Source organism: Suillus subalutaceus, assembly GCF_016647625.1.
Source record: "Suillus subalutaceus strain FC151 chromosome Unknown DFJ58scaffold_11, whole genome shotgun sequence".
In the NCBI taxonomy this organism is placed as follows: domain Eukaryota; kingdom Fungi; phylum Basidiomycota; class Agaricomycetes; order Boletales; family Suillaceae; genus Suillus; species Suillus subalutaceus.
In genome coordinates, this window is record NW_024540260.1 from 15,990 (window position 1) to 41,156 (window position 25,167).

Here is a 25,167-nt window from a genome sequence, read left to right on the forward strand (position 1 = left end):
CTCAACGTGCATGTTACCTTACACTGAAATGCATTTAGGGAGGTGGTGCTAGATATCCATACCCAAAGCATGTGTGGTCCCCCGCTGGTATGTCCAAGCGGCTAGTTCCGAGCTACTCAACCTAACGATGCCTCAGGTGGCTGGTGGGCCCGTCCTGCGAATTGGCGGAGCAACACGGTCGTAACTTTTGCTGGTATATTTGCCATTGCATACGGAGTCTGGACTGTCAGCGCAGACCGTGAGGTGCGGAACTTGATTTTTCGTTTCTTGCGGTCGTCCTTATTTCGCGTTGCTTGAGCAGGTCAGACACATTCAACCTGACCGACCTATCCCGTCCATGATGGTACGTTCTTCCACCTCGTGTGCTCCTAGTCTTGCTGACTCTTTTGTAGTGGGCAAAACAGTACAAGGACCAATCTCGCGAGAGCTGAGACAGGTAGCGGGGAGTGTATATTTCCATAAGCCGAGCCGTCTTGTCCCATTCGGTTATATCCTTCATCATATACAAGGACACGCCTTCGGTCTGCTCTTCGACGACAAATTGTATTTACAGTAGCAAGTGAGGAAACCCGATATTCGCACAGTCCTGTTCTTCGTTCGTCTCTACAAACAAACACAGCGTATCTCTTCGCGTTCTCACCCTGGACAACGCCGTATATGATTGGTCGTGAGCAAACGGATCGGTCCGCAGCTCCAGTAATGTGCGCGCCAGCGTCAATCCTTGGCAACCATTGAATGTGGTTGCGTACGTAGCGCACAGCGGAAATTGCCTTCGGCTTACTGTCCACAAAGAACGGTGTGGATGAAATGAGAAGTTGATGCGTGGGATGCAGTGGCTTTCGTGTGTATTGAGAAGTTGGACTTCGACAAATCGATGGTGGAGTGCGGTCACGCGCATTTCTGACCAGGGTGAGTCAACATCGCGACATAATCAGGCGTGTTTTCCTGGTCCATTCAATGGAGCGTGCTCTGCGTCTTTTAAGCTATCTGAACTATCTGCGGATTCTCGTCAGTTGTATCATTTGCGATTAATGTAAGTTAGCGATGCTTAATTACGAAATTCACCCAGCAATTTCTCCAAAATTCTGTCGTTGAATTCATCGACATAATATTGAGAGGGGAGAGCTGCAGACACGTCTCAGGGTCTTCAAGAAAGTGTTCAGGGAATAGGAATTTGATGCCATCGTCAAAGTTTGTGGTTGTAGCTATGAGCGCGAGATTCTGTCGGTTTCCGGAGCAGTCCTCTCCAATGTGATCTACGAAGGCCGTGAATCTTGGGTCCCCCATGCTGCGCATTGGTGTGTTGAGATTCAACATTCGAATGTTAAGCGTTGATGACTTTACCGATGGGACGAGAGTTTCTCCTGCTCTACTGACGACAGGACCTGCTTGTCGAAAGTCTCCTAATCCTAAGAAAGTTTTTCCTCCAAATGGGATTCGCGGGCGATTGCATACGATACGGCAAAGTTCATCGACGCGCTCCCACGCGGCTCTGTTGATGGCAGGAAGTTTGTCCCAAATGATTGCACTAGCATTTTGAATGAGATCCGCACGAGGTGAGTGAGGGCGAATGGAACTATGTAAGTCGACATTGTCGTCAGTTACCGGTATGCCAGACATGTGATGTGCGGTGCGTCCACGGTCATATGCAGTTGCAGCTAACGCACTGCTTCCGGCAATAAGCACAATTTGTTCTTGTGCGCGCAGAATATAGATAGATGCCGTCTTCAGCTGAGGCAATGTTCGCACCGAATGTGAACACATTGACGCGAAGGTGCCAGCCCTCAGTACTCAGTCACCAATCTGCGGCGGGGAGCAGTGAGGTCTAATAGTACAGCATCGCCAAAAGTTCTTTCTGTCAATCTGATACCGATTTCCATTTTGAAGACCAACTACTCCGTGAAATGAAGCGGACGTCGCCATAGTCGTGAATGAAAGAAGAGCAAAGAGGAAACAGAAAGGAGACCAAACTATCAACGCACTGCAACACAGCATGACGTGATGGACACAATTGCACCCGATGCCGGCGGTATCTCGTGCTTAGTATTTGATGGGCTTGACTCAAACATGTGTGATCAAACCCTAACTCCATTACAATGACCGCTCTTCCCTCTAAATCTACAATCAAGCTCGCTCCTGCTCAATCTCATGCCGGAGCATCATTATCTCAGGCCCAGAATCATTAATCAGCCCCCAAAGTCTCAAAAGCAGATGTGACCAAAGCGGAGAGACGCGAGCAACAAGAGTGTCAGAGAGCTGCAAAAGCTGCTACTAAAGCAGCTGGTCCCCAACCTAGCGGATCTAATCAAAATTCTGCTCAGGCGAAGAAAGGTGGAAAGGGTCCTGATGGAAAATTGACAAAGGAGACAAAAGAAATCACTCTGCTCGTGGTTTGCAGATATTCTCCCATTTTGGACTCCCCAAATGAATTGATGAGTCCTCGATATTGTAGCCGTGGGAAGTATAGCACGATTTAATTCTGCTACCGCCAAATATTAGCTTGTATATTGCGAGCAATTTGAGCTGCACATACATACCCATGTATGCTTGTAAATCCAGCTTAACATGAATGATTTATGACAATGCTGGGACATTCCGCCTGCAGTACATCCCGCTATCATCCGCCTCGGATTGCAATTTTCGGAGTTCAAGATCGCAGGAGCACATGCGCGACCCTGACTGCATTCAAAACTGTATGCTGCGATCGTCCTGGTCTACCAAATATTGCTGACCTTTATCAAGGTGATACAAGACTATGGCACTCCTCCTAACAATACGCTCTCGAGGCATGAAGCTTCTCTCCGTACTTTCTGCCATGGGTATCCCCTGCACTTATATCCTTCTGCCATCCATTGAATCTGTCATCACAGAGGTGTCGACAGTCTTAGCGGGCGCTCACTCCCTACATTCGAACGGCGCTGTATTTCCCGTACAGGCACGGCCCTCGTAGCTATGATGGCAAAACAATACAGCGTTCCTGTCGTCGTTTGCTGCGAGACGTACAAGTTCGCGAAAACAATCCAGCTAGATAGTTTCACCAAGAACGAGCTCGGTATGTTCCCCGTAGTCGTTATCTTTCATCTCGATCTAATATTATGATCCTGTAGCACCAGCTGGCGATATATTTTCGTTCTTCCCCCTCACTCCGTCAAAAGATACGCTCACCCTCAACAAACAGCCCAATCTAGAGATCCTCAATCCGCTCTACGACCTGACGCCTCCTTCCACTATCACAGCAGTCGTGACAGAAGTTGGAGTTATTACGCCAAGCTCCATCAGCTCGCGCTCGGTCGCACTACACTGTAACATACCGCACCCGACGACGACGCGCAAGGTTCAGACTTTAACCTAGCTGCTCTGAATCATCAGGGGGCATCATTTCATCACGGATCGTTGAATTCATAAAGATCGAGAAGTACTCATGCGATATATACAGTACTAATACTAGACAGCATTCAGCCAAGCCTTTCGACGATACCATAGACAGAGAAAAATATCATGAAAAATAGATAGCGTGCAGCGTCATAATAATGGTCACGTAGGTGGCCATGTTCCGGTGTAAGGGCGTTCTCCCCACTTCTCCCAAGCGTGTTCACCGATACGGCGCACAGTGCCCTGTAGCTCCGCTTTCAAAGCTGACCATCCTTCGTGTCTCACAATCTCATACGCGCTCGAAAGCGACCATGGAAATGAGGGATAGGACGGCGAGAATTGACGGGAGTGTCCAGGTAAGGGATTCAATTCTGGGTAGAGAGGATCATAATAGACGGTATAAAATAGTCGGTGAGCTAGGACATGTGCGAATCTATGCAGACAGTCAATGGATCAGTGAGAAAACTTCCATACGAAGTGAAGAAACCTACCGCCACATCGCAAGGACGAAGATTATTTGGACCACAACCCCGAGCAAAACCATACCACGATGGAAAGAACTGTTGTCACCAACGATAGCCGGCTGGTTAATAGAATAGATCAGATGCGACTACACCAAATGCATATACACGTTATCTTACCAAAAGCCCGCTTTGGCCTACGGCGTCCTTGGCATATTTGTGCATCAGGTCACGCTCTTTCACAGATTCGACACGAAGGGTCTGAGCCAACTGGTTCCGAGCATGCCGCGCTGCCCTCGAAACTTCTTCCAACTCTTCGAGGTGGCTCGTGTTCAAAGCGAGATCATCAGCAGACCTATTGCAGTTCCCATCAATCAGCATTTTTCTTGAACGTACGCTGGCGACATCACCTGTCCCCATCACTTAGCCCATCTGCCCACTCCCGGAGCGTTTGCCGCATCTGAGCCAATGTTTCCGTGCGACCAACAGGTGAATCATCATGCAGGACTAACAACTCTTCTTCGAATAGGGGTTCAATCACAGGGACTTCTTCTTCCTCAATTTCTCTTCCCATTGCATCGACAATACGAATATTACTCTTGTGTTGGGCACGAGGAGTATGAGGAGTTTCGGCTGATAACAGCGAACGAATCGTGTATTTCCCATCCGCATGCTCGTCCACAATATCCTGGACATCAGCCGGTGTTGGATGGTCATCAATCCTTTCTCGACCGAATGCATCCACAACCTTGACGGTGGGGGATTTTCTCAGCGAACGTGGCGATGGTATGTTAGCACGAGATATGGGTGTTGTAGGGCGTTCAGGAGTGACGGGCCTCGCTGGCACCGGATCTTGTACGGCATCAACGTGGGCAGAACCATTGGTCATTTTTGAGGGGACGCTCTCCGCCCGTCGTGAGTGGCCATCAGGCAGAAAGTCAGGCGCTGATACGCGCCCGGAAGATAGAGGTGATTTTTGATGTTCAACTTCAGCAGTTGAAGCCTCTGATTCCGTGACGTCAAAGCGTACTTTGAGAATGCTCTTTCTCCTTCCGATAGAACCAAACTGGGACTGATCTGCAGAACCATTCTGTCCATTCTGAGTTGTGGGTTGATTTGGGGTGAGCATCCATGCACCAGGGGGTGCCGGGGTGCGTAGAGGAAGAGAGTTCGCACGCGACAGAGAGGGTATTGGTGTGAGCAGTCCATTGCCTGCCGGGGCCTCAGTCTTCGAGTTCCGCTCGGGTTCAGAATTGGCTCGAGGCAAAGGCGTCGATGACGTAGTCGGAGCCAACTCAGATGAAGTAGGAGGTGGTGATGTTTCCCTCGGGTGCTTGGGCGGTATGGGCGTAGCAGCCCACGCTCCAGGAGGTCTCGGAGTCTTCATCGCGGTGTAGTTCGGATTGGCAAGGCCATCCTCATCCACTCGCACGGGTGTGACATCCGCCTCGCGTATCTCTGCTTCATCTTCAGAAGATGAAGGGAGAACAGAAAGATTGGAGAGGTCATGGGGTGGAGACGGGGTGCGGACGTCAAGAATAGAAGTGCTTGACGAAAGACGACGTGGCGGAGTTGTGAGCGCGAAAGTGGGAATGACTTCGGAAGAAGATTCATCCTGAGGAGTGGGACTGCTCATTGGCGGCGTTCCCGGAGGAGTGAAAGATGATGGCATCTTCTGCTCTTGCGGCTGAGAGGTATCTAATGGAGAGTCCGGAGTAGGAGGTCGGAACGAGGTCGCTGAAGTCGAGGCAAGAGCTCTGTGAAGACGTGCTTCATCATTGGAAGAAACACCATGTATTTGAACGGGTGAGCGTTGTCTTGGTGGCGAGGATGGTGGTGACACCAGAACCTCTGTCTCTGTCTCGCTGGGAGGATCTTCTGGAAAAGAATTTGAAGGTCGTGTGTCTGGAGTAGTCGATCGCGGAGCAAATTCCGACACGGATTCCTCATCGCTCGCTGCATATTTTCAGATAAGAAGGTATATTGACAAACCAAGGGAGATACGGATCTCACCTAAAACCATATCCTCATCCCCAAATGCATCATGAATGCTAGTATGAGGGTGAATACTCCCCACTGAATCAGTAAACTCCATCGACCGCTTGCGATGACCCTTCTTGAATTTCTCCTCATCGTCGGCTTTAGGAGTGGAAGAAGCAAAGCTGCCGCTGTTGAAAAGACCATTCCTCTTAGATGTCGAGGCTACTGGAATCAAGCTCGACCTATTAACGCCCGATGCCCGGCTGGATGGGCGCGAGCTTGGAGTCCGTGATGGCGAAGAGATGGTTGGCGTGTGGTGTTGTGAGGAATCGGGCTCCTTATTGGTGTGTCCGCCTCGTTTAGGCGAACTCTCCAGACCAAAAGGGGAAAGCTGATGACTGCGCGAAAAACCCCAGCCAAATCTTGAAGCGGCCGCAAGCTTGAGTGGTGTAGTACTGGGTGAAGCTTCACCCCCATTGGAAGGAGATGACGGAACTGCACCTTGAGGCGAACGAACTGACGTTGGTGCATCAAGCACTGAATCCACTTTGCCTTTTTGAAAATGTGACTTTACAGCCGTCGGTGAGCCCTTGCGTTGAGCCTCCGGAGTGAGGTGAGGTAAACTAGGCGATGCACGCAAACTCCTCCCATTCTTGCTTTGGGAAAGATGAACACTCGCAGATGTCACTTGATTTCCACTGCTGTCATGACTATGATGCCTCGTCGTGTTCCATTTAGGCTGTGGCGAGTTCCAATTTCGCTCCCGTTCATGCGTTACCTCTCGTTCTTCTTCCACTTCTTCTGGATCTCGTAATGAGTCGTGACTAGCCTGTGAGCCGGCAGGTGAGCTGGCACCAGATAGTCGAGAATTGGGACGTTCTCGTTGAAGGGATGCAAGCGTTGGTGTCGCATACGCTGTGACCGATGGAGGTCGACTGGGGTGGGAGTGATTCGAATGCGAGCTAAGACTTGAAGACGGTCGAGGTGGTGGGTGTCGTTTATTCCATTCTCGTTCACGCTCGAGGTAGCGGTCTCTGTCAAGCTCAGCCATCCGATCACGATCTGGAGATCATTAAAATAATGTGAAGTAGAAAGAAACGATCACTTACGATCCACCTGTGAGCTCATGGAACCTGACCATGAGCTCCGATCATCATCAAAACTCCGAAGCGACGCAACGCTACCCCTTCTATGCAGACTCCTGCCACTGAGCGGTGAAGTTACTCCGTTCGAAAGGGACTTGACGTGAGAGGGCGACGTCCAAGGCACCTCCTGAGAGTGGCGTCGGTGGAACTCCAATGAATGTTGATGATGCAGCTCAGGGGTGACAGAACGTGATGGTGCTTTAGGACGGTTCCACTCGCGTTCGCGTTGATGCATCCGATCTTCTTCACGAGAGTGATGTTGCTCTTTGACTAGATTACCACGATGAGCTCGCCTCGAAAAAAAATAGCAAGTGTTATCTCACAATCAGCATCAGAAAGTGATGAGCTTGCCCTTGGCCCTGTGGATACCATAGGCGGAGTGACGTAAAGGCGAAAAGGCATTACCTACCTGGCAATTCGAGACTGGCACGCCGAGACTGATCATGATGTCGCAAACTTCCGTGTAATGAGAGGGAGGAACGGGGCCGCAACGGAGTGGTTGACGGGCGATCGCGACTGGTGCTTGGCCCGGGCATCGGTGCTGGTACTAATTAAACAACAATGAGAAACGTTGCGGTAAGCTATTTTGAGAGTGATTGCCCACCATCTTCAGATGTATCGAGATCTCCCATAGCATGCTGCATATCCGAATCTTGATCCAGCAGATCTGATTGAATGGTCAGGGGTGTGCAAACATTGCAGATGTATGACCTTACTAGAGTGAGACGCTAGCTGGGAAGGCAATTGGAAGGTCCTTTGATGTGAACTTGCGCTTCTTGGAGGTGATGACCAAGTGGAATCAAGCGGTGGTAACAAAGTCGTCGTCGAATTAACATTAGCATGTCCTTCCAAACGAGGCTCATCTGCAAGTAATGAACCTGTTTCGGAGGGTTGAGAAGTAACTGATACACTTCAATCAGGTGCACTTGTCACAATAATATGAATAAGCTGACCGTCATACATCGCTGTAGGTAAATTTTGATCGAGGAGCCGCGAGTGGGAAGAAGACATTAGACGTGCACGAAGGGTATCAAACGTTGCTGCATGAGAAGACCGAAATGACGATTCGGATCCTTTGCTGGATTCTTTGATACATATTGTGATGAGATGCCAAAGATGATGAAGTAAAGGGAATTGACGCACTTGGTTTATCAACCTCATCATCACTGAGACTTTTTCTTTTACCCTTATGCTGTTCCCTTTCACGGTCGACAACAGGGGTAATGTCCATCTCACTGGTGTCGAAACTGTTTCTACGCGGTCTCGATTTCTGTGGTGTGTCCCCAGGCTCACGTCTGGCTCGAGAGAACAAATCCTTCAGGCTGTCCCGAGTAACGCTTGGAGTGGCAGGTGTAAAACGAGATAACACAGAGCCAGCGCCATCTTCCGAGTCTGACAGTTGCGCGGAGGGTCTTGTAGGAGGCGATTTTCCGTTGGGCGAATCCAATGAACGTGCTAGCAAGGCGCGGAGGCGTGCTGCAGGAGTCTCGGAGGGTGCCACAGAAGAAGTAGATGGCCCAAATTCTGAATTTGGACCATAGTTGTTTGAAAAAGAAGAAATATGCCTGAGTGGCATACGAGGGGTAGGCTGATTGTCGTCTTCATCATCGACAACATTGAGCTGCGATCGCGCGGAGGAAGGAACTGCGACTGGGGTAAAGTCCATATCACTACTATCCTGAACACGGGAAATTGGTGTATGGCGATTAAGCCTTAGACGAGGCCTTGACAGTGAATTTGATGAAGGCGTGTCCATGATCGGCGACCTCGTCGGCCAACTGGCGCGTGAAGCGTGTTTCCGGCGTGTACGACGCGCTCTTGTGAGCTTGTGATAAATTAGGAAATAAATTCCATTAACACTGTTTGCCAAACAAATCAAATCACTCGGATAACTTTGTACGAGGGCAGGATATGATCTACTTAACGCTCACAAATGTGCCAACTTAATTTCGCCGGAGAGTTTACCAGAGGCAAACCGGAGCCTATTCATACCAATGCAGTGATTTCTCCCCTCGGGATATCTTTCACCAACCTTTCACGCATATCCATCGCTTCTAGTGGTCCCTGATTTCTCCAACGAACGAGGTCACGTCGCGAGAGCTCGACGTTGAGGAAGATAGTTACGAATAATTCAAGTCTTTTCCCCGCCCTATCTTTTCCTTGCGAATCTTTCCTTTTTTCCATACCTTTGGTCCGTTCACTTCGTTCGAATCTAGCTGCTGATTGAAGAGGTCCGATAAGCTAGTAACGTGTAGCCAGTCCCGCTGACAGACATATGAGCTTGTTGTTACAGCGATGTAGACAGCAGATCACTGGTGAAAAAGTGAGTATGCACAATTCTCCAGTGCTTTAAGGAGAAACATTCAAAGCGGTTCTCGAAAAGCAAACTTATTACATGGGCAGAACTAATCGTTACGTCTTACACACCAACCCAACGCTGCTAATCCATATCTTCTTTCGACGTGTCCTATCAGTTGTAGCAAAGCACCGCGTACTCCTGCAATGCCATATCAAATTAGATCATGTCAACCTTGCTGGCATTTGTACTTACCCCGACCTTCTTCTCTGTGGAGTCGTAAGGGATGAAGCAACCATCACCGAACGACTCGCACGCCTTCCCTGGGTGCACGGCTCCGTGGTAAGGAGCTTGGGCAATGTACTGAGGAGCACCTCCAGGCTCCCGGCCACCTTCAACAGGTCGAAGTCCATTGAGAGCTGCCAAGTTGAATTGGCCGGAAACGTTAACCCATCGCACCGCGTGAGAGTTCCCAACAAGGATTTCATATGTATCAAGCTTTCCAACGAGTTCAGCAGATGATAACAGCCCAGTTAGGTTTGCGCTTACGTGGATCTCTTCTTTCTTGAAGCCGACCACAGCGCCTTTTTTGAAGACAGAGGATGCCTTTCCGATCACTGGAGTAGATATCATTCAGTCAAAATTACGGATAGCATCACTCGAGACCTACTGAGACCACCCTATAAGAATCACAATAAGTGGCTGACCAGTAAGCAAGACTGTCGGACTTGCCTCGCAGTAAGCACGGCAGATATACAAAGGCGCGCCGCGCTCAAATCCACCTTCGATAGCATTCGATGGGATGTGCTTGCCCTGATTGAGGACCCATGCTACTGGACCCGGGTAATTTCCGCTTCGGAAAGCCTGGGTACGTTGCTCTGCATCACGGAGCCAGTTGCCTTGCGACCAGGCATGCGCCTTTTTCTGGAGAAAGCCGGAGTGTCAGTTCTGTATCAAACCATGATGCGCACTGAGCATACCTCCTCCTCTTTCTTGCTGTGTTGATTGTGGGCAAAAAGGCCAGCAGCAAGGGCACCGACACCGGCCACGATGCCCCCTCCGATCTAATGGAAAAGACACATGTGATGATGTGAGCAGTCTATACAAGGGAGAAAACATACCTCGAGCTCTGTCTTCCTTTTTTCGTCAATGTTGAACCAGCTCGTCTGACTCTGCCCATGAGTCGGTTGGACGCCGCCTTGAGGGGAATGGTAGGGTTGCTGCTGCTGCTGCTGCTGTTGTTGCTGTTGCTGTTGTTGTTGCTGCTGCTGAGGAGGTTGGTCGCATGATGGAGCGCACGGTTCGGACTTGCAGTCTCCGCCCCATTGACCAGATTGCTCGTGATGGGGACTGCGGTGGCAATCGCCATCATCCAAGCGTCCCCATAGGGCAGGTGTCACGGGCGGAGTCCAGTCACTCTACAGGCGAAGCCCGTTGGTCAGTCTGGTAAAGAGTAGCACTGACAGCGGGTTACCTGAGATCGGTGAGGCTGGATGATCTTGTACTGGACACCTGCAGGGGATGGATTTGTTATTCAGAGTAAAAGGTAGATGAGAACGGACCTTCATAAAGGACCCTTGAACCGTCATAGTACTGAGTTCCAGGTTGCCAGGTATCAATCATGTTGTGCTAGAGTCTATGCAAAGTTGACAATTGGAATGGGGCTGTTTGTGTCGCCGTCAGTGGGCTTATATCCTCCTGGAGACGTTTCACTTTGCGCCGGAGATGACGATGCCATCTCCAAATGATACCTGTTGGAGAAAGTGAAGCTTGGAGGTCTTGGCTGACTCCCAGATTTGTGCATGAATGGGCGCATGTGATTCTTTCAGGATTTGGCTTGATCATCGACGGGCGGACCTGACCAGCTGTCCATTATCTGATTTCCACGAGGCAATGATGACGAGGACTAAGAGATATGATCGTGGCATGGGATGGCCTCGAGGCATACTAGATAGTATGGAAGACACTTGCATTTGTCGTGGAGTATCTCCTTCTCTTCTGCCGACTGATCGTGCAATGGCATCGAGCGGGTGGGCCTTCCGAACCACAGGAAACTTCAAGTCTCCAGTAACTCATGAGGCAAGAGGACTGATTATTGGAGGTCCTGGTACCGTTAAAGGATATTAGCGAGAGTGAAGATTTGACTCGTGGATTGTTTATGGCACATTGTTACCAGCAACTCGTTTCCACCCCGGACCCAATGAAGGGATCACAACTCTACTGAGCTGCTTCTTTTTGTCATTACCGTGTTCGTGGCCGCAGGAAGAAAGTAATCGATGGATCAAATGACGCCGTCTTATCAAGTTCCATCCTCCAGAGCCGAATTTCAGAGCGAACGGAGAAGCACAACCTTTTAAAGGCTCATGGATGCGAAAGGATGAACTTGGGATGAACGCACGTTCACCTACTTATATACGTAACCTCCACTGGCTCCTGGTCAGAGTACCTAATATTTCACCTCGTACCACCTCAGGCTCCCGGTCAGGGTGCCTATTTCAACTTGTACTACCATCATCGATAACGATCAATCTGTATTCACGATGAGTACAATCGAGCCAGTTTTCCGCATCATTCCCACTATTCAGAACTACGATTGGGGGAAGAAGGGAAAGGACTCCAAGGTTGCGGAGTTTGCTTCTGGGGCTGGAATACGTGGATTTACTTTGAACCAATCCGTTCCTTACGCAGAAGTAGGTGATCTAGAAGCATGGTCTGCAGTAGATCTGACCGATGGGCGTGCAACCACCAGCTTTGGATGGGCACACATGTGAAATCGCCGTCAGGAGTGGTTGATAGGCAGCAGAACCTTACCCAGATCTTGACTGAGAACCCAGACTTGATTGGGGACCAGGTATCCCAGCGGTTCGACACGACAAACGGAAACCTCCCCTTCTTGTTCAAGGTCTTGGCCATTGGCAAGGCCCTAAGCATACAAACTCATCCTGACAAGAAGACATCAGAGAAACTTCATGCCGAGCAACCAACAGTTTACACTGGTGAGCGTTCTTGTTGACGTCGCCCTCGAGTCCTCACATATAAGTTCTGCGAAGATCCGAACCACAAGCCTGAGATGGCCTTGGCGTTGACAGATTTCAAGGCGCTGTGCGGTTTCATGCCGATCGAGAGGATCGCTGAATACGTCAAAGCCGTTCCCGAATTCAATTCACTAATCGATCCATCTATCGTGACAGAATTCCTGAACTGTACCAATTTGTCTGAGTCGGAGCGGAAGGCAGTCCTTAAGAAGCTCTTTGCAGCACTCATGACCGCTGACGTTTCCGATATTGCAACACAACTTCAGACACTCGTTGCGCGTTACCAACGCGGAGGTCAAAAACCTCTAGAAGAGGATGTCAAGGACCTTGTCCTGACATTGAGTGAGCAATATCCCGGGGACGTCGGAGTATTCTGCGCATTTATGCTGAACTACGTCCGAATGACTCCTGGGCAGGCTATTTTCCTGGGAGCTGGAGAGCCCCATGCTTACGTTGAAGGCGGTATGTCTTCCCCTGTTGGTATTCAGCTCACTTTAATAATGATTTGGAAGATATTATGGAGTGCATGGCCAATTCGGACAATGTCATTCGCGCAGGTCTTACCCCTAAGCCCAAAGACATTCCCAATCTTGTATCGGTTTTGACCTATACGCCATCAGGTTGGCAGAAACATATGGTCAAACCAGTTGACATCGCACCACACACTCGCAAATATGACCCTCCAATCCAAGACTTCACGGTTCTCCAGGTCAAAACCCAAAGGGCGAGACTGAAACTCACGAGGCTATTCCAGGTCCTTCAATCGCCATCGTCACCGAAGGTTCCGGCTGGGTAAGCTGGAGTGGCGGCGAGTTAGATTTACAGGCTGGAAGCGTCATCTTCGTGGGAGCTGAAACAAAGATAAAGATCACTACCGGAGACTCCAACTTGGTTGTATTTCGCGCGTATGTCACAGCCTAGCGCGGTAATAGCACCATTAGCAGGACGGAACATTGATGCTTCAGCGTACTTAGCTTTATCCCGAACAAAAATAACAATTGATATTATTACATAATATTATCAACGATACGACAGAAGCTTTAATCTTTTACACTGTTCACCGCGGTGTGCTGGAGCGGAGCCCATCGACGTTACTAGGGTGCGACTATTCTAAATATCAAAGTCTACCTCGAAAACATCTATCACCACGTTATCGATCCCTGAAGATAGAGCGCACCGATCACAGTCAACCGACGGATGCCCGCAGCGTTAGACAGGCATTCTCTCCCTTCCGAGAGTCGACGGGAGGGATGTATTACATTACAAAGCTGATGGTGAGCCCAAAAGGAAAACTACAGGTTTAGTTGTTGTAGGCAAGTGTTCGTGATGTCCGCTAGATCTTAACCGCGAGAAAAGGGAGACCAGACACCTTTTGATGACAGGATATGGCGGGTTCCATCATTTGCTGTACACATATGCATTTCGGTAGTGTCCACTCTCACAAGCCATGCAAAAGTTTAGGTTCGTACACGTCTCGTGTGGGATAGGGAAATGACTGTGCAGTCCACGAGCACGAGCATTGATCAAGATCGATGATCAGGGAATTGACATAGCTTTGTAACTTTACATAACTTACATACTGCGGCTCTATCTGCAAAGCTGATCTGGTTTCAGTACTTTGTTTGCAAGTTATTTTCTGTTCATCCTAGGTTTGCCTCCACCCCACAGTGCTTTGACCTATAATGCACGTTTGCACACTCCTTCGTTCTCCACTTTGCGGCCATTGTCGCTCTCGTTCGCGATCGTGCCATGAAACGTGTAGTTCACACTCCCTATTTTCGGTTTCTTGATCTCATCAATATCAGTCTCTGCGTCCCCTCGGAACGGGTTTTTTTTACGCTTGTGGGAAATCCCCCCTCCCTCAACCGACTATTCGCTCCTCAAGTTCCTCGACGACCTTGATCTTGATCTTCACCAGTGCATTAATCCCATCCGGCGTCATTACTTATGAAACCACCGAAACTGGAGTGATCACACTTTCGTTAAATTCACATTCGAAACGTATACCATCACCGACCCTTCGTCATCGCTTTCGTTCCATGATTGCTTTCGTTCCTGTCCACATCATTTGATCTTCTTTCTTTGTACAACTTCCCACTTTCTTTGTACGACTGCCCTCGTCGCTACACGTCGATCGTGTTTTATGACAAGGAATTGGATGCGACACATGTATGTACTTTTGGTCGCATTTATACTAATCAGCATGTACGTGAATTAGAAAAAGGTTGTGAATTCTGCATGTGTCGCGGTTGACAATGTCTGCCACGGGGTCGAATTAGGCGCCGTTCAAGCCTGTGTTGGATCAATGAACCACATGGTGTTATTGATGGGTCGAGGCTGAACCCCTCGCTTGACTTCTTCGATCTTTCGCGGCGTTCAAACATTCCGCGCGAGATGGTGGTATATGAAGCACGAATGCGATTGTAATACCTCCACCAAGCTCCCCTCTCGCTCACTCCCATCCTCTAATAGTATGACCACTGGCATAGTCTCGAACGATCCCATTTGGTGGCCAATCATCAATGCGAATCTTATTTTCAGCTATTTTGCAGGTTCGTGGAGAGTCAGCCGCATGACGACGTTGATGATTCGATTAACTTTGGCTGCGGTTTCGCAGTTGCCTCTTCTATCGGGATAATGTACGATTGGGGTGAGCAACATTAAGTATGAAAAGACCAGTGACATCATTATGGTATTTCTAGGACTTACATTCGGACAAGAGGTAGGTTGACACCATTACCAGAGCAGCCATCTCGCTAAGAACAGTTTTATAGGTGGAACTGGTCTGGGTGAGCGGACTCCCACATGAAAAGAACGATGTGCAACAGCTAATTTCGGCAGAGGCAACGCTGGTCTCTGATAACCGTTCTGTACCTCATTGTATGTAGTTTGTATTTTTGAGCGTAGTTAGCAAGTTGTACTGACGTGAACATATCCTAGGTACGATATGTTGGAATAGGATATGCTGTGTACGTTTCGACGTTTAAGCCGATGTTGCGCTCATGACCCATCATTCACAATCAGGATTAACATGTTGAGTATGTCTCCTCGCATAGATTCTGTTTCTTTGTTGTGACGAGTGGCATACAGTCAGTCTTCCAACAATTTCGATGACAGATGCAGTGAGTATTCTACACCCATGCTTTCCATTCCCGTCCAAACAACTGAACTACCATGCAGGGGTGAGTGAGATTCTCGAACAACTCGTTGCTTCAATTTAACGACTCCCACAGTTGTGAGTTTGTTTCGAACCTGTGATCCTCCGAGGCTGATAACTAATGTTGCTGGATTTGTCAGGCATCATCATGTACAAATCACTAAATTGGACGAGTGAGATTGTAAATGTAATACTGGGCGGTGAGCCATACACCTCCGTGATATTGACTCGACTGAGACATCATGCAAGTCATCATGATCGCTTGGTTACATGCCATGTATCAGCGATCCAGAAAGGTGCTAATATTTCTCGTTGTCATCTTCCTGGCCATCACAATCACCAACGCAGTAATGCTCGCGATAGAGATGATGCAGACTTCAGGGGGTAAGCTTTGATTATGTATGAGATGTTTAAGTGCATCAGGCTCACTGACAAATACCAGCGGAATTCGTTCTCTCCGGCACTTATCAGTGCATGATTGGCTATGTGGGAGATGCCCAACTTCTGTATCCCATGACTTGGATACCTGCCACTGTATGGGAGGTCGTTACACCGTGTCTCGCGGTCTGGATTGTTGTGAAGTACTTCCGTGAACTACGACGACACCCAACAAGAGGTGTTATCGGGGACTGTCTCACGGTGTTAATGCAAATTCACGTTAGTTACTTTGCAAGGTGAGCTCATAATGTGAATGCGGTTCTCTTGTTCCGCTGAAGTTTTGCACGTGTTAGTTTTTTTGCTATCTCTTGCTTCCGGATCGGTTTAGTCTCTCCAACGCTCTCAGCGGTATGCCGATCTGTCACCGACCTCTACATGCGACGATGATTCACTATTTCTACAGGACGGATATTCCCTGGCCACTCAGACTTATTCTGGTCTCGCTCAGATATTCCTTTTCGTGCAGTTGTTTGTGCTGGGACCGCGCCTTATCATCGGTGTTCGAGATTATCACGCTGAGCTCGTGGCCAACTCTGATACGGCAACCACTATGCCTTCAATTGCTTATCAAGAGCGCGTCCATATGTCAACTAGCAGTAGTCTATAGTGCGGGAGATGCTCGATATGATTAATTTGCGATAGGCGGGTAGTGTACAGGGAGCGGGAGAATTTGTTTTTATTTATTCCAGGTTTTGTCGTGGTACTTATTTGTGTAAGTTGCGAAGTAGATATAGGTCATGCAAGAGTTTTGGTCAACTATGACCAGAGATCTCTCCCTAACGCCGAGGTTCACGCACTCGATCTCAGCGGTGCTGTCAAGATCGTGGCGGCTGGTGGAAGTCTGTTCATCCTGATGCCATCGCTGAAAGATGGCTGTTTCAACTTTCCAGGACCTCAGAGAAGTACTCGACCACTCAAGTGGTGGCTGTGGACCATTCCAGCACCCCTGTTCATCCTAGCTGCTCCAGGGTTACACACTGAGTACCTCTAGCAGGACTTTGACTCGTTGTTCAGGCTACATCTCAATCGAGTCCAAGCATTAGATGCAATGCAAGGGCGTTGCAGCCTAGAGATGTAATAGAGTCAAATTGTGAGCGTCCTTATGGATATGGCATTGAAAATGGGCCTACGCTAGGTTGATGAGAGCGACGACACGACCAGGATGGTCAACCGGACACTGGTATAGAACAAAGTGTAAGTTCTCTACCGCATTGGTCATGTCACGGAGACTCTTGACTGTTGAGTAGTCAGTAAATCATGTGGCTTGCATGATGCATCGAACATTCCTGGATCTAAGAATGGACTACAAATTGAATTTTTGTTAGTGGAAATCTAAGGCGTGGGGCTAGTGTTGCTTACATCAAGTGATGCACCCTCCTGGTTTATGCGAGTCCGACCTTCGGCGTGAGAGATGGGTAGACACTACGAATGGGTGAAAGGGACAGACCTACAACAAGTTGATAGACATGCATAAATATGAAGCAGACTACTTACGGAAGCGTCCATCTCTGTGATCGAGCAGTCCGCGCTACAGTACTTCAAGTTTCCCGGTGACTTCTCCATGCCCCAGCATTTGGCCAAGCTCGAAGGACCCCATGAACATCTAGGTGACTCATCTGCGATCTGCAAAGGAACAATGAGGATTGGAAACACGTCCGCAAGTCACTGTGAAAGTCTTTACAAGGTCACAGTATCGCTTTACGCTACAGAATTGTCAAATGATAGCACTCGGACAGCTGATTTGCGGTGTCTCCTCGACCCGACGTTGACAGACACGTAAAGTCCTGGGAGTGTGCGCACTGATCACAATCAACCGACCGATACCCGCAGGGTTAGACAGGCATTCTCTCACCTTGGAAACCGTCCGACAGTCGACAGGAGGGGCGAATTCCATAGCTACAAAGTTTCTAAAGCTGATGGTGAGCCCCCAAGGAAATTTACAGGTTTATCACAGTGAGTTGTTGTAAACAAGTGTGCGTGATGTCCACTAGATCGTGACCGCGAGAAAAGGAAGACAAGATACCTTGTGATGACACGAGATTTTGATTCCATCGATATCCCTGGATGCATATTCCCTTTCTACGTCAAAATTCATGCTGAAACACTTACTTCGATCGATCAGATTATCATTTCGTTTCGCGTTCAAGCGTTGTACAAATTGCTCGAGTAAGTCCAGAGGAGTCCTGGAAGACGTGGTCACTGCAGAATCCAGTCAACGATTCAGTCGGCACGGTCCGAAGTTGGACTGCTTACATAAACTTGTCCCTGAAAATGGTGTCCATATGCCGCTGCGGCTCAAAAGCAAGTGCTTGTGGCCATCATGCTCTCCTCAATTGTACTCTTCGCAGGTCTCGTCAACCTTGTTTCTAGTGCGGCTGTGAACGATATACGACCCCTAGTAATATGGCATGGAATGGGTGACACCTACGCATCTCCTGGTATGGACAGCTTTCAGAGTGAAATCAAGGAAATGCACCCCGGCATATTCATCCACTCCATCTTCATCGACGAGGACCCAAATGCAGACCAGCGTGCAACCTTTGTAAGTATCCATACTGCTATTATATGGGTTTATAACTGATATTCATCAGTATGGCAATGTGAACCAACAAATCATACAAGTTGCCCAGCAGCTCGCTGACATACCCGAGCTCAGCCGCGGTTTTGATGCCATAGGGTTCTCACAAGGAGGTCAATTCCTTCGTGGTTACGTGGAACGCAATAACAGCCCGCCGGTGCACAACCTGATCACCTTTGGGTCCCAGCACATGGGTGTATCAGAGTTGCCAGCCTGCAACCCATGGGATCTACTTTGCCAGGTCGCGCGCCGAGCGGCAACCAGGGGTATGTATAGCGAATGGGCACAGGAGAATCTTGTTCAGGTTTGCCAGAAATCCCCTCATGTACCATGCTACCGTTAATTCAGTCATCGCCAGGCTCAGTATTTCAGAGACCCGCATCAGCTTTCGCAATACATGACATTAGGGAGCTTTCTACCGGACATCAACAATGAAGTCTTGCTCCCATCTTCCCGCAATTCATCATATGCAGACAACCTTGCCTCGCTGAATAAGCTTGTACTTGTCCTCTTCCTCCAAGACAAAACCGTAATTCCAAAGGAGAGCGCTTGGTTCGGCTCCGAGCAACCTCTTGAAGACATCACTATGGACCAACTATCTGGATCCGGTCAGACGCCGATGCTCAGCCCACCGAACGCCAAAGACATCATCCCGATGCGTTTACAAACCCTTTACAAAGAAGACTGGATAGGCCTCCGACAGCTTGACGAATGCGGCGGAATTGAATTTGTGGCATGTCAGGGGGCGCATATGCAGATCGGTGACTGCTGGAAAGATTTGGTTGCTAAGTGGGTGGGAGGGTCTTTGAGCGTGAACTGAGGCGTATCCTGACACGATGCGCCACACTGACACCAGTCTGTACTCTCCCCACGCTTGTTCGGCGCACCACTGTTAGTGTTGATGTACAATGGGTTGAACGTGTTCTATATAAAACGGACGATTTGTCCCACTAGTTGTAGACATTCCGCCACCCAACGTTGGCGGGAGGAGGGCTCTGTTGAATACAAAAATTCTCATCAGTGACAAGATGTGCAAAGCTAAACTGATTTTTTCCACGGCTCAATACTTTCGACTGACATGTATTCACACGGTCGGCTGAAAACTTGAAGCACTGGACTCTTTGTCACAATGAGCATATCAATTTGGGATGAGGACAACGTAGAGCGCATGAATTGGACCGCAAATAACTGACCCATATTTTGAGCAACATCACGCGAGGCAAAGCAAAATCAATTCGAATTGAGATGCGGTGTCGGCGGGGAGTACTGAGTAGTGGCACGAGCGGGCACAAAATTATTATGTAATGTATCACCTTGGCCCGCCCGGCTATCCCCATTTATACATTCATGCCACTCCGAATTTGCCCCGAATAACGGCAAGGTGAAAGTTCACGCTTGCCTGTGAAAGCTTAAGTTCTCGGTTTCTTACTCCCCTCGATATTAGTTTCCTTGCTCGTCTTCTTTAAGTCATCAGCAATGTCTGGCGCAGCGTCTGCAGCCGCAGGGTCGAAACTCTCCGCGTTTATGAATCATCCAGCCGGTGCGTGGGATGTCCGTTGATGTAGAAATGAGCGCTGATTCACATCGTGATCACGACAGGCCCAAAGACAGTCTTCTTCTGGGCACCATTGATGAAGTGGTGTCTTGTTGCTGCTGGTGTAAAGGACATGAGTCGGCCAGCAGAAAAACTCAGCGTATCGCAAAACGTTGGTGCGTAGAAGGGTCACTGGCTCACTGGGACTCCGTTTAAATTATTCCCGGATAGCGCTCGCATGCACAGGTTTTATCTGGGTTAGATACTCATTGGTCATTACCCCGATAAACTATAGTTTGGCAGCGGTAAGGGTCGCTGGGTTCCGTCGATGATGATCACTCATGCGGTGTTACACAGGTGAACTTCTTTGTTGGCTCTACCGGTTTAGGACAGTTGGCTCGAATCGCAAAGTGAGTTTCAAGTCGAACAGCAGTTTAAATTTTGTGCTCACGGCCGAGCAAGTTACCGGTACAATGGAGAGGCAGTCAAGGCTTGATTAGTTTCTCTTGAGAGTTTTTTTTATCTATCCATGCTTCCCTTGCAATGTCACTTGGTCAAAGCTCGATGAATCGTTCTTATTGGAATCATATACGCTGATATATAAGTGTGACTACGCTCGAAAAAGGTATCATCGACTCTGACTCTTCTTCGTCCTGTCGTTGTCACTGTTAGTGGCTTTATTCTCGGAGCTCGGCCCGTCAAAAATCCCTCTAGCTACGTCCCACCAGCCACCTTCCGCTAGTAAGCGATTGGCAGCCTTAGCGATGTTTGACATGATATTTTGAGCGTCATTCCCCTCCTGGTTCCCGTCGCGTTCCCTGATATTGCCATTGCTTGTGCTTTTCAAAGGAATCCCACGATTTGGGACGGTCATTTGACTTGTGTTGCGTACGCGTCTTGGGTGACCGCGATGAACGCTGATTACCAGGAGTGGACTGGGCAGGCTCATTCAGCACATCCCAGATGAATCCGCCTAAGCTGGAGATGATGCTTGTGTTCCCGCCCGCGCTCTGTCCCATGTACCACCCTAGACCTGCAGCAAGCGCTCCTAAAATGGTTCCCCACTTGATGAACCAGATACTGGTTCTAATCATCCAACTGGTGGTCCTATATAGGCTGACTAGTGCGAGATATGCGGCGAGGAAGCTGATGAGAGGGGGAATGATGGTTTGTGCATCCCATTGCCATGGTTTAGAGGCAATTAAGGATGAGATCAACGAAAGAAGCGCCGTAAATAGCGCAAGTGAGTGCGCGAGAAATGAGAGCAGAAATGAATACAGAGGTGGGGGAAGCTGGTCGGCGAGGAAACCAAGAAGGGGGTCTAGAAACGCTGGCAGTGGAATGTCTGCTGGATCCATGGTTTCTGTGGTATGGATTGTTAATACCTTGGATATCTCGAGTACCAGTTTCAAGTTGCAAGAGTCAGGCCGTCGTGACACGTCTTGCAATGAAGTAATTACTTATGTAAGTGACTGGACGTGAACGTTACGTGATGTTACGTGGCTACGTGACACGGTGTCACGTGAAAAGTAAATAGAAAACAAATATCCAAATGGAGGCAGGGAAATGAGATATTCACTAGGAATCAACCAATTGGATCATATCGGCATGATACCAGCCGATCGAGCCGACTACCGATACCTCTACTCCGACATTTCCTGTGAGGTATTCGCTCCGCGAATATGCACCAAACATTAACAAATCCGATCGTGTATAAGTTCGAGCTTATATCAACTTTGCTCCTTTCCCAAGAACTCTATCATATATCTTCATCTGCCCATACACCCACTAGTACTCTTTCATACCATGGCCATGAAGCGCAAATTCGACTTTGATGCTACTGACGACTGCCCTCAGGTCATTTATTTTGTCGAACTTATTTTACTTCCCCACTCTAATGCTCGCTCATATGTATCAGGTCGCCAAGCAAATGAAAATGGTTCCCTTCCCCAACTACGAACCTGACACCGACGTTGCTATGTCTGAATCTCCTTCATCTGACGCCGTCTCGTTTTTCCCTGAAAATAATCATACTCGCCTTCATTCTACTGCCAGCTCGTCAAGCGGTTCGTCTGTATATTCGGACGCCATCGACTATAACTCTCGTATGTACACCTGAGATTTAGATGTTACCGACTCTCATTGGTGCCTGCGCGTTTTCATATAGCTTTGTACCCTCGTCTTGCCCGGGTCGTCGACTACCAGCCGGATGACCCTGACAAGGCGGTTGGGCTATTACAGCCTGCAAGTTCATTCACTCACCATGGGTAAGTGGAAGGAGAAGCTCATTCTTGATTACGGTTCTGACTTGTCACTCCCTCCCGCCTCCACAATGCTATGCTTTATAGCTCGCATTGCTCACAAATACCCAAGCTTCGTGTCGCCTGCTCTGCTGGTTCCGACGGCTCAAGGACGATGTGGAGCTTTTGTGAACAATGCGGCGCGATCTCCATGGTGGATTCGGATTGAAGTCGTCGACAGTGCCTGGCACCCTTTTTTTTTATTGTTTTTATTTTGCTGATTATCCTTTCGTGATTTGCTTTCCCCCTGGCTCAACTGGTCAAGTCTGTTTCCGACATATCGATCCTATATCCGCCTCCCCTGCGCCGCTAACAGTTACCATCACCTCTATCCGCCTCCTTCGACTTCACCGCCCTTCTCGTGTTCAACATCCGGTCAATCTCCGAACCTCTGACAACCACTCGACATCAAAACATCGGCCAAATATCATGATGCTGCACTCCTACGTTTGCTAAATATGCTCTCGCTGTACATATCTTGCTCCGTCGTATAAATTATAATGCTCTGTTGCTCTGACACCAATTACGTGTGAATTAGTCTGATCAGTAATATTCCAAAACAACCGAAGTTTCAAGATAAACCCTTTGAATTTTCATTTGCTAAGTATATCGAAAGTTTGATCGAAATTATACAATTACGTCTACGCCACATCGAACAAGTACTGCTACGGTCAGCACACGCCATGACCCAAACAACTTTGCTTCAATATGAAGCACCCTGTAAGTCCGATACATATCACCACTTGTCGAACATACTTGGTAACGTTGATCAGGGCCTGTACACGCGCTCGATTGGTGCAAGTCAACTGCACCTGGACATCAATCTCGTCCACGATCGGCTTTCCGTCTCGGAATTGCATCCTTCTCTGAAGACTATCGGAATCGGATTGCTATCGTAGGACTTCAAGATGAGCGGGTCCTTGTTGAAGATGATTATACCGATTACCCCGACTTTGTAACATTGGTAGAGGCGAACCACGGATACCCAGCCACCAATCTCCAATGGCAACCTGCGAGTGCAAGCGGCTTCTCGTGGACTGGTAAAGCGCCAGCTGCAGAGCTGCTTGCCACAACTGGAGATGCGTTGAGGGTATGGGAGTATTTTGGAGATGCACCAGCAGCGTCGTCGGCTTATGTTGGGAGACAGCCCACGGGCGCAGGGCATCGGTTGACACTTAAGACGGCACTAGTCTGGGGTACGTGATTGCAAACCCACGCCTTGATTGAAAACACTGATGCCCTCGTGTGCCAGCAATCCAAAGTGCAAAGCCAATCCACCGGACCACCATTAACCAGCTTCTCCTGGAACGAGAAAGCCCCCAGCTTAGTTGTCACGTCATCAATAGACACGACGTGTACCGTCTGGAACATCGATACGTCCACTGCCATAACACAACTCATTGCTCACGATCGAGAAGTTTACGACGTTGCGTGGCTTCCGGGATCTACAGATATATTCGTATCGGTCGGAGCAGATGGTAGTCTTCGTGCGTTTGACCTACGGAGTCTCGAACATTCTACCATTCTGTATGAAACGCCGGCACCCAAAAGCGGTCCGCCCGCAGCCTCAGCATCATCGCGTCTACCTACATCACCGCTTACTACGCATTGCATTCAATCCCGCTGACTCAAATTACATGTCCACGTTTCATATGGATGGACAGGATGTGCAGATTTTGGATATGCGGAGTCCTGGTCAGCCGGTGATAGAACTGAGAGGGCATCGCGCGCAGGTGAACGCGATGGGATGGAGCACAACAGGATAGACCAACACTGGCTACCGCAGGTAAGCACTGCAATGAATCAACCTGTGCCTGTGTTTGACCTGAACCTTGTATGTAGGGGATGATTGCCAAGTTCTACTTTGGGACCTTGCTACCTACACACAAACGGCAACCTCTCCTCGCACTGCAAATTCTCGCTTAAATTCACCGCGTCCAGACGTGAAGAAGCGTGTGGTTACCGATCCGATTATGGCGTATTCTGCGAGCAGCGAAGTGACCAACCTCGCATGGTCTCCGCAGATACCAGGGATGACGATGAATACGGGACATTCGACAGCGCCTGGAGAGTGGCTAGCGATTGCGAGCGGGAAGTCTATCAAGGCGCTGAAGGTGTGAATTTAATTCACTGGAGGATGGATACTGTAATTGTACTTCACATGGGAGTGCGCTTGGGCTTTTGAACTGTCCACTCTATGGCCATGACAGATGATGCATATGATCTGGCTCTTCTTTTTTTCGCGCTATCTTCGCTATCTCACAAAGGCGCACCCACAGCTTGTTCTTATATACCTCATGTCTCGTGAATTATGTCGATTGAGGTGTAAAAATAGGTGATGTTGTCACGGTATCTGTGCTCATAGGATGAGGCTACTCGAACAGCCGTTACAATATTTCACAGGTTCTCCGTCTTGAACGTCCTGAAACCGCGGGAATACCCCTGAACAGGAATATAAATAGAATGCCATGATCCACCTCTTTCATTTCTGGAAATCGAGCAGATAAGAACTTATCATTGACTCGGATATGGCAATTGCCCGACTACCGTAGGCTAGATCTCACATGTCGCAGGTACTTTTGCCTGGCCTCGATTGCTCTGTCATTGTGAGAATGTACTAGGAGGGAGCTCCGAGGAGACGGAGGATGTAGTATTAGGAGGAAGTTTCTGCTGAATGAACTTAGTTACGGTAATACTAATCCGGGCCGGTTGGGATTTGTTCCGGAGGCCATGGAATGAACAGATTCATCTGATAGGTGTTCTGATGCGGCTCCACACTTGTCCTTTACAATGAATTTCAAAAAACACGCATGCTCAAGTTGGATCAATCGCATGACGCCGCATACAACCTCTGATAAAGATGCGACCGCA

At 48.8% G+C, this 25,167-nt stretch overlaps 13 protein-coding genes across 13 annotated transcripts; 8 read left to right on the forward strand and 5 right to left on the reverse strand.

Annotated features, from left to right (window-relative positions):
* Positions 1-38: 38 nt before the first annotated feature.
* Positions 39-556, forward strand: DFJ58DRAFT_653273 (uncharacterized protein; the record flags this gene model as incomplete). The annotated part of the gene is made up of 3 exons (XM_041381734.1): positions 39-87; positions 137-243; positions 302-556. Coding segments are annotated over 3 exons (411 nt in total), but the record flags the coding sequence as incomplete, so codon positions are not given.
* A 482-nt stretch (positions 557-1,038) lies between these two features.
* On the reverse strand, positions 1,039-1,948 carry DFJ58DRAFT_911102 (PIF1-like helicase-domain-containing protein; the record flags this gene model as incomplete). The annotated part of the gene is made up of 1 exon (XM_041395220.1): positions 1,039-1,948. Exon 1 carries the CDS (start codon positions 1,762-1,764, stop codon positions 1,039-1,041), a length of 726 nt encoding a protein of 241 aa, XP_041248690.1. The 5' UTR covers positions 1,765-1,948.
* An 823-nt stretch (positions 1,949-2,771) lies between these two features.
* DFJ58DRAFT_39910 (uncharacterized protein) lies at positions 2,772-3,443 on the forward strand. Its single transcript, XM_041380205.1, has 2 exons — positions 2,772-3,052; positions 3,108-3,443. Exons 1-2 carry the CDS (start codon positions 2,953-2,955, stop codon positions 3,350-3,352), a joined length of 345 nt encoding a protein of 114 aa, XP_041248691.1. The 5' UTR covers positions 2,772-2,952; the 3' UTR covers positions 3,353-3,443.
* A 91-nt stretch (positions 3,444-3,534) lies between these two features.
* DFJ58DRAFT_653178 (uncharacterized protein) lies at positions 3,535-5,469 on the reverse strand (the record flags this gene model as incomplete). The annotated part of the gene is made up of 4 exons (XM_041381723.1): positions 3,535-3,805; positions 3,864-3,982; positions 4,035-4,188; positions 4,244-5,469. The coding sequence occupies 4 exons, from the start codon at positions 5,467-5,469 to the stop codon at positions 3,535-3,537; spliced, it is 1,770 nt and encodes a 589-aa protein (XP_041248692.1).
* Positions 5,470-7,567: 2,098 nt separating this feature from the next.
* On the reverse strand, positions 7,568-8,714 carry DFJ58DRAFT_653199 (uncharacterized protein; the record flags this gene model as incomplete). Its single annotated transcript, XM_041381725.1, has 3 exons — positions 7,568-7,868; positions 7,968-8,031; positions 8,102-8,714. 3 exons carry the CDS (start codon positions 8,712-8,714, stop codon positions 7,568-7,570), a joined length of 978 nt encoding a protein of 325 aa, XP_041248693.1.
* Positions 8,715-9,428: 714 nt separating this feature from the next.
* Positions 9,429-10,877, reverse strand: DFJ58DRAFT_723000 (carbohydrate-binding module family 12 protein; the record flags this gene model as incomplete). Its single annotated transcript, XM_041384941.1, has 9 exons — positions 9,429-9,455; positions 9,510-9,752; positions 9,804-9,871; positions 9,925-9,934; positions 9,975-10,178; positions 10,235-10,318; positions 10,376-10,672; positions 10,729-10,766; positions 10,817-10,877. 9 exons carry the CDS (start codon positions 10,875-10,877, stop codon positions 9,429-9,431), a joined length of 1,032 nt encoding a protein of 343 aa, XP_041248694.1.
* Positions 10,878-11,501: 624 nt separating this feature from the next.
* Positions 11,502-13,210, forward strand: DFJ58DRAFT_853920 (mannose-6-phosphate isomerase; the record flags this gene model as incomplete). The annotated part of the gene is made up of 5 exons (XM_041393859.1): positions 11,502-11,944; positions 12,004-12,250; positions 12,305-12,751; positions 12,802-12,998; positions 13,019-13,210. The coding sequence occupies exons 1-5, from the start codon at positions 11,795-11,797 to the stop codon at positions 13,208-13,210; spliced, it is 1,233 nt and encodes a 410-aa protein (XP_041248695.1). The 5' UTR covers positions 11,502-11,794.
* A 2,478-nt stretch (positions 13,211-15,688) lies between these two features.
* DFJ58DRAFT_723002 (uncharacterized protein) lies at positions 15,689-16,875 on the forward strand (the record flags this gene model as incomplete). The annotated part of the gene is made up of 6 exons (XM_041384942.1): positions 15,689-15,830; positions 15,889-16,120; positions 16,178-16,232; positions 16,288-16,469; positions 16,527-16,596; positions 16,651-16,875. 6 exons carry the CDS (start codon positions 15,689-15,691, stop codon positions 16,873-16,875), a joined length of 906 nt encoding a protein of 301 aa, XP_041248696.1.
* A 1,317-nt stretch (positions 16,876-18,192) lies between these two features.
* DFJ58DRAFT_764657 (Alpha/Beta hydrolase protein) lies at positions 18,193-19,486 on the forward strand. Its single transcript, XM_041388698.1, has 3 exons — positions 18,193-18,426; positions 18,476-18,766; positions 18,821-19,486. The coding sequence occupies exons 1-3, from the start codon at positions 18,205-18,207 to the stop codon at positions 19,280-19,282; spliced, it is 975 nt and encodes a 324-aa protein (XP_041248697.1). The 5' UTR covers positions 18,193-18,204; the 3' UTR covers positions 19,283-19,486.
* Positions 19,487-19,864: 378 nt separating this feature from the next.
* On the forward strand, positions 19,865-20,583 carry DFJ58DRAFT_764659 (mitochondrial pyruvate carrier). The gene is made up of 5 exons (XM_041388699.1): positions 19,865-20,002; positions 20,062-20,172; positions 20,228-20,301; positions 20,354-20,406; positions 20,459-20,583. Exons 1-5 carry the CDS (start codon positions 19,939-19,941, stop codon positions 20,490-20,492), a joined length of 336 nt encoding a protein of 111 aa, XP_041248698.1. The 5' UTR covers positions 19,865-19,938; the 3' UTR covers positions 20,493-20,583.
* Positions 20,536-21,440, reverse strand: DFJ58DRAFT_764662 (uncharacterized protein). Its single transcript, XM_041388700.1, has 2 exons — positions 20,855-21,440; positions 20,536-20,814 (listed from the first exon to the last, which is right to left on the reverse strand). Exons 1-2 carry the CDS (start codon positions 21,352-21,354, stop codon positions 20,625-20,627), a joined length of 690 nt encoding a protein of 229 aa, XP_041248699.1. The 5' UTR covers positions 21,355-21,440; the 3' UTR covers positions 20,536-20,624.
* A 310-nt stretch (positions 21,441-21,750) lies between these two features.
* Positions 21,751-22,615, forward strand: DFJ58DRAFT_764664 (uncharacterized protein). The gene is made up of 4 exons (XM_041388701.1): positions 21,751-21,853; positions 21,915-22,101; positions 22,164-22,263; positions 22,345-22,615. The coding sequence occupies exons 1-4, from the start codon at positions 21,803-21,805 to the stop codon at positions 22,463-22,465; spliced, it is 459 nt and encodes a 152-aa protein (XP_041248700.1). The 5' UTR covers positions 21,751-21,802; the 3' UTR covers positions 22,466-22,615.
* Positions 22,616-22,887: 272 nt separating this feature from the next.
* Positions 22,888-24,894, forward strand: DFJ58DRAFT_764667 (WD40-repeat-containing domain protein). Its single transcript, XM_041388702.1, has 6 exons — positions 22,888-23,016; positions 23,070-23,485; positions 23,549-23,801; positions 23,848-24,029; positions 24,058-24,082; positions 24,139-24,894. Exons 1-6 carry the CDS (start codon positions 22,980-22,982, stop codon positions 24,414-24,416), a joined length of 1,191 nt encoding a protein of 396 aa, XP_041248701.1. The 5' UTR covers positions 22,888-22,979; the 3' UTR covers positions 24,417-24,894.
* Positions 24,895-25,167: the final 273 nt, after the last annotated feature.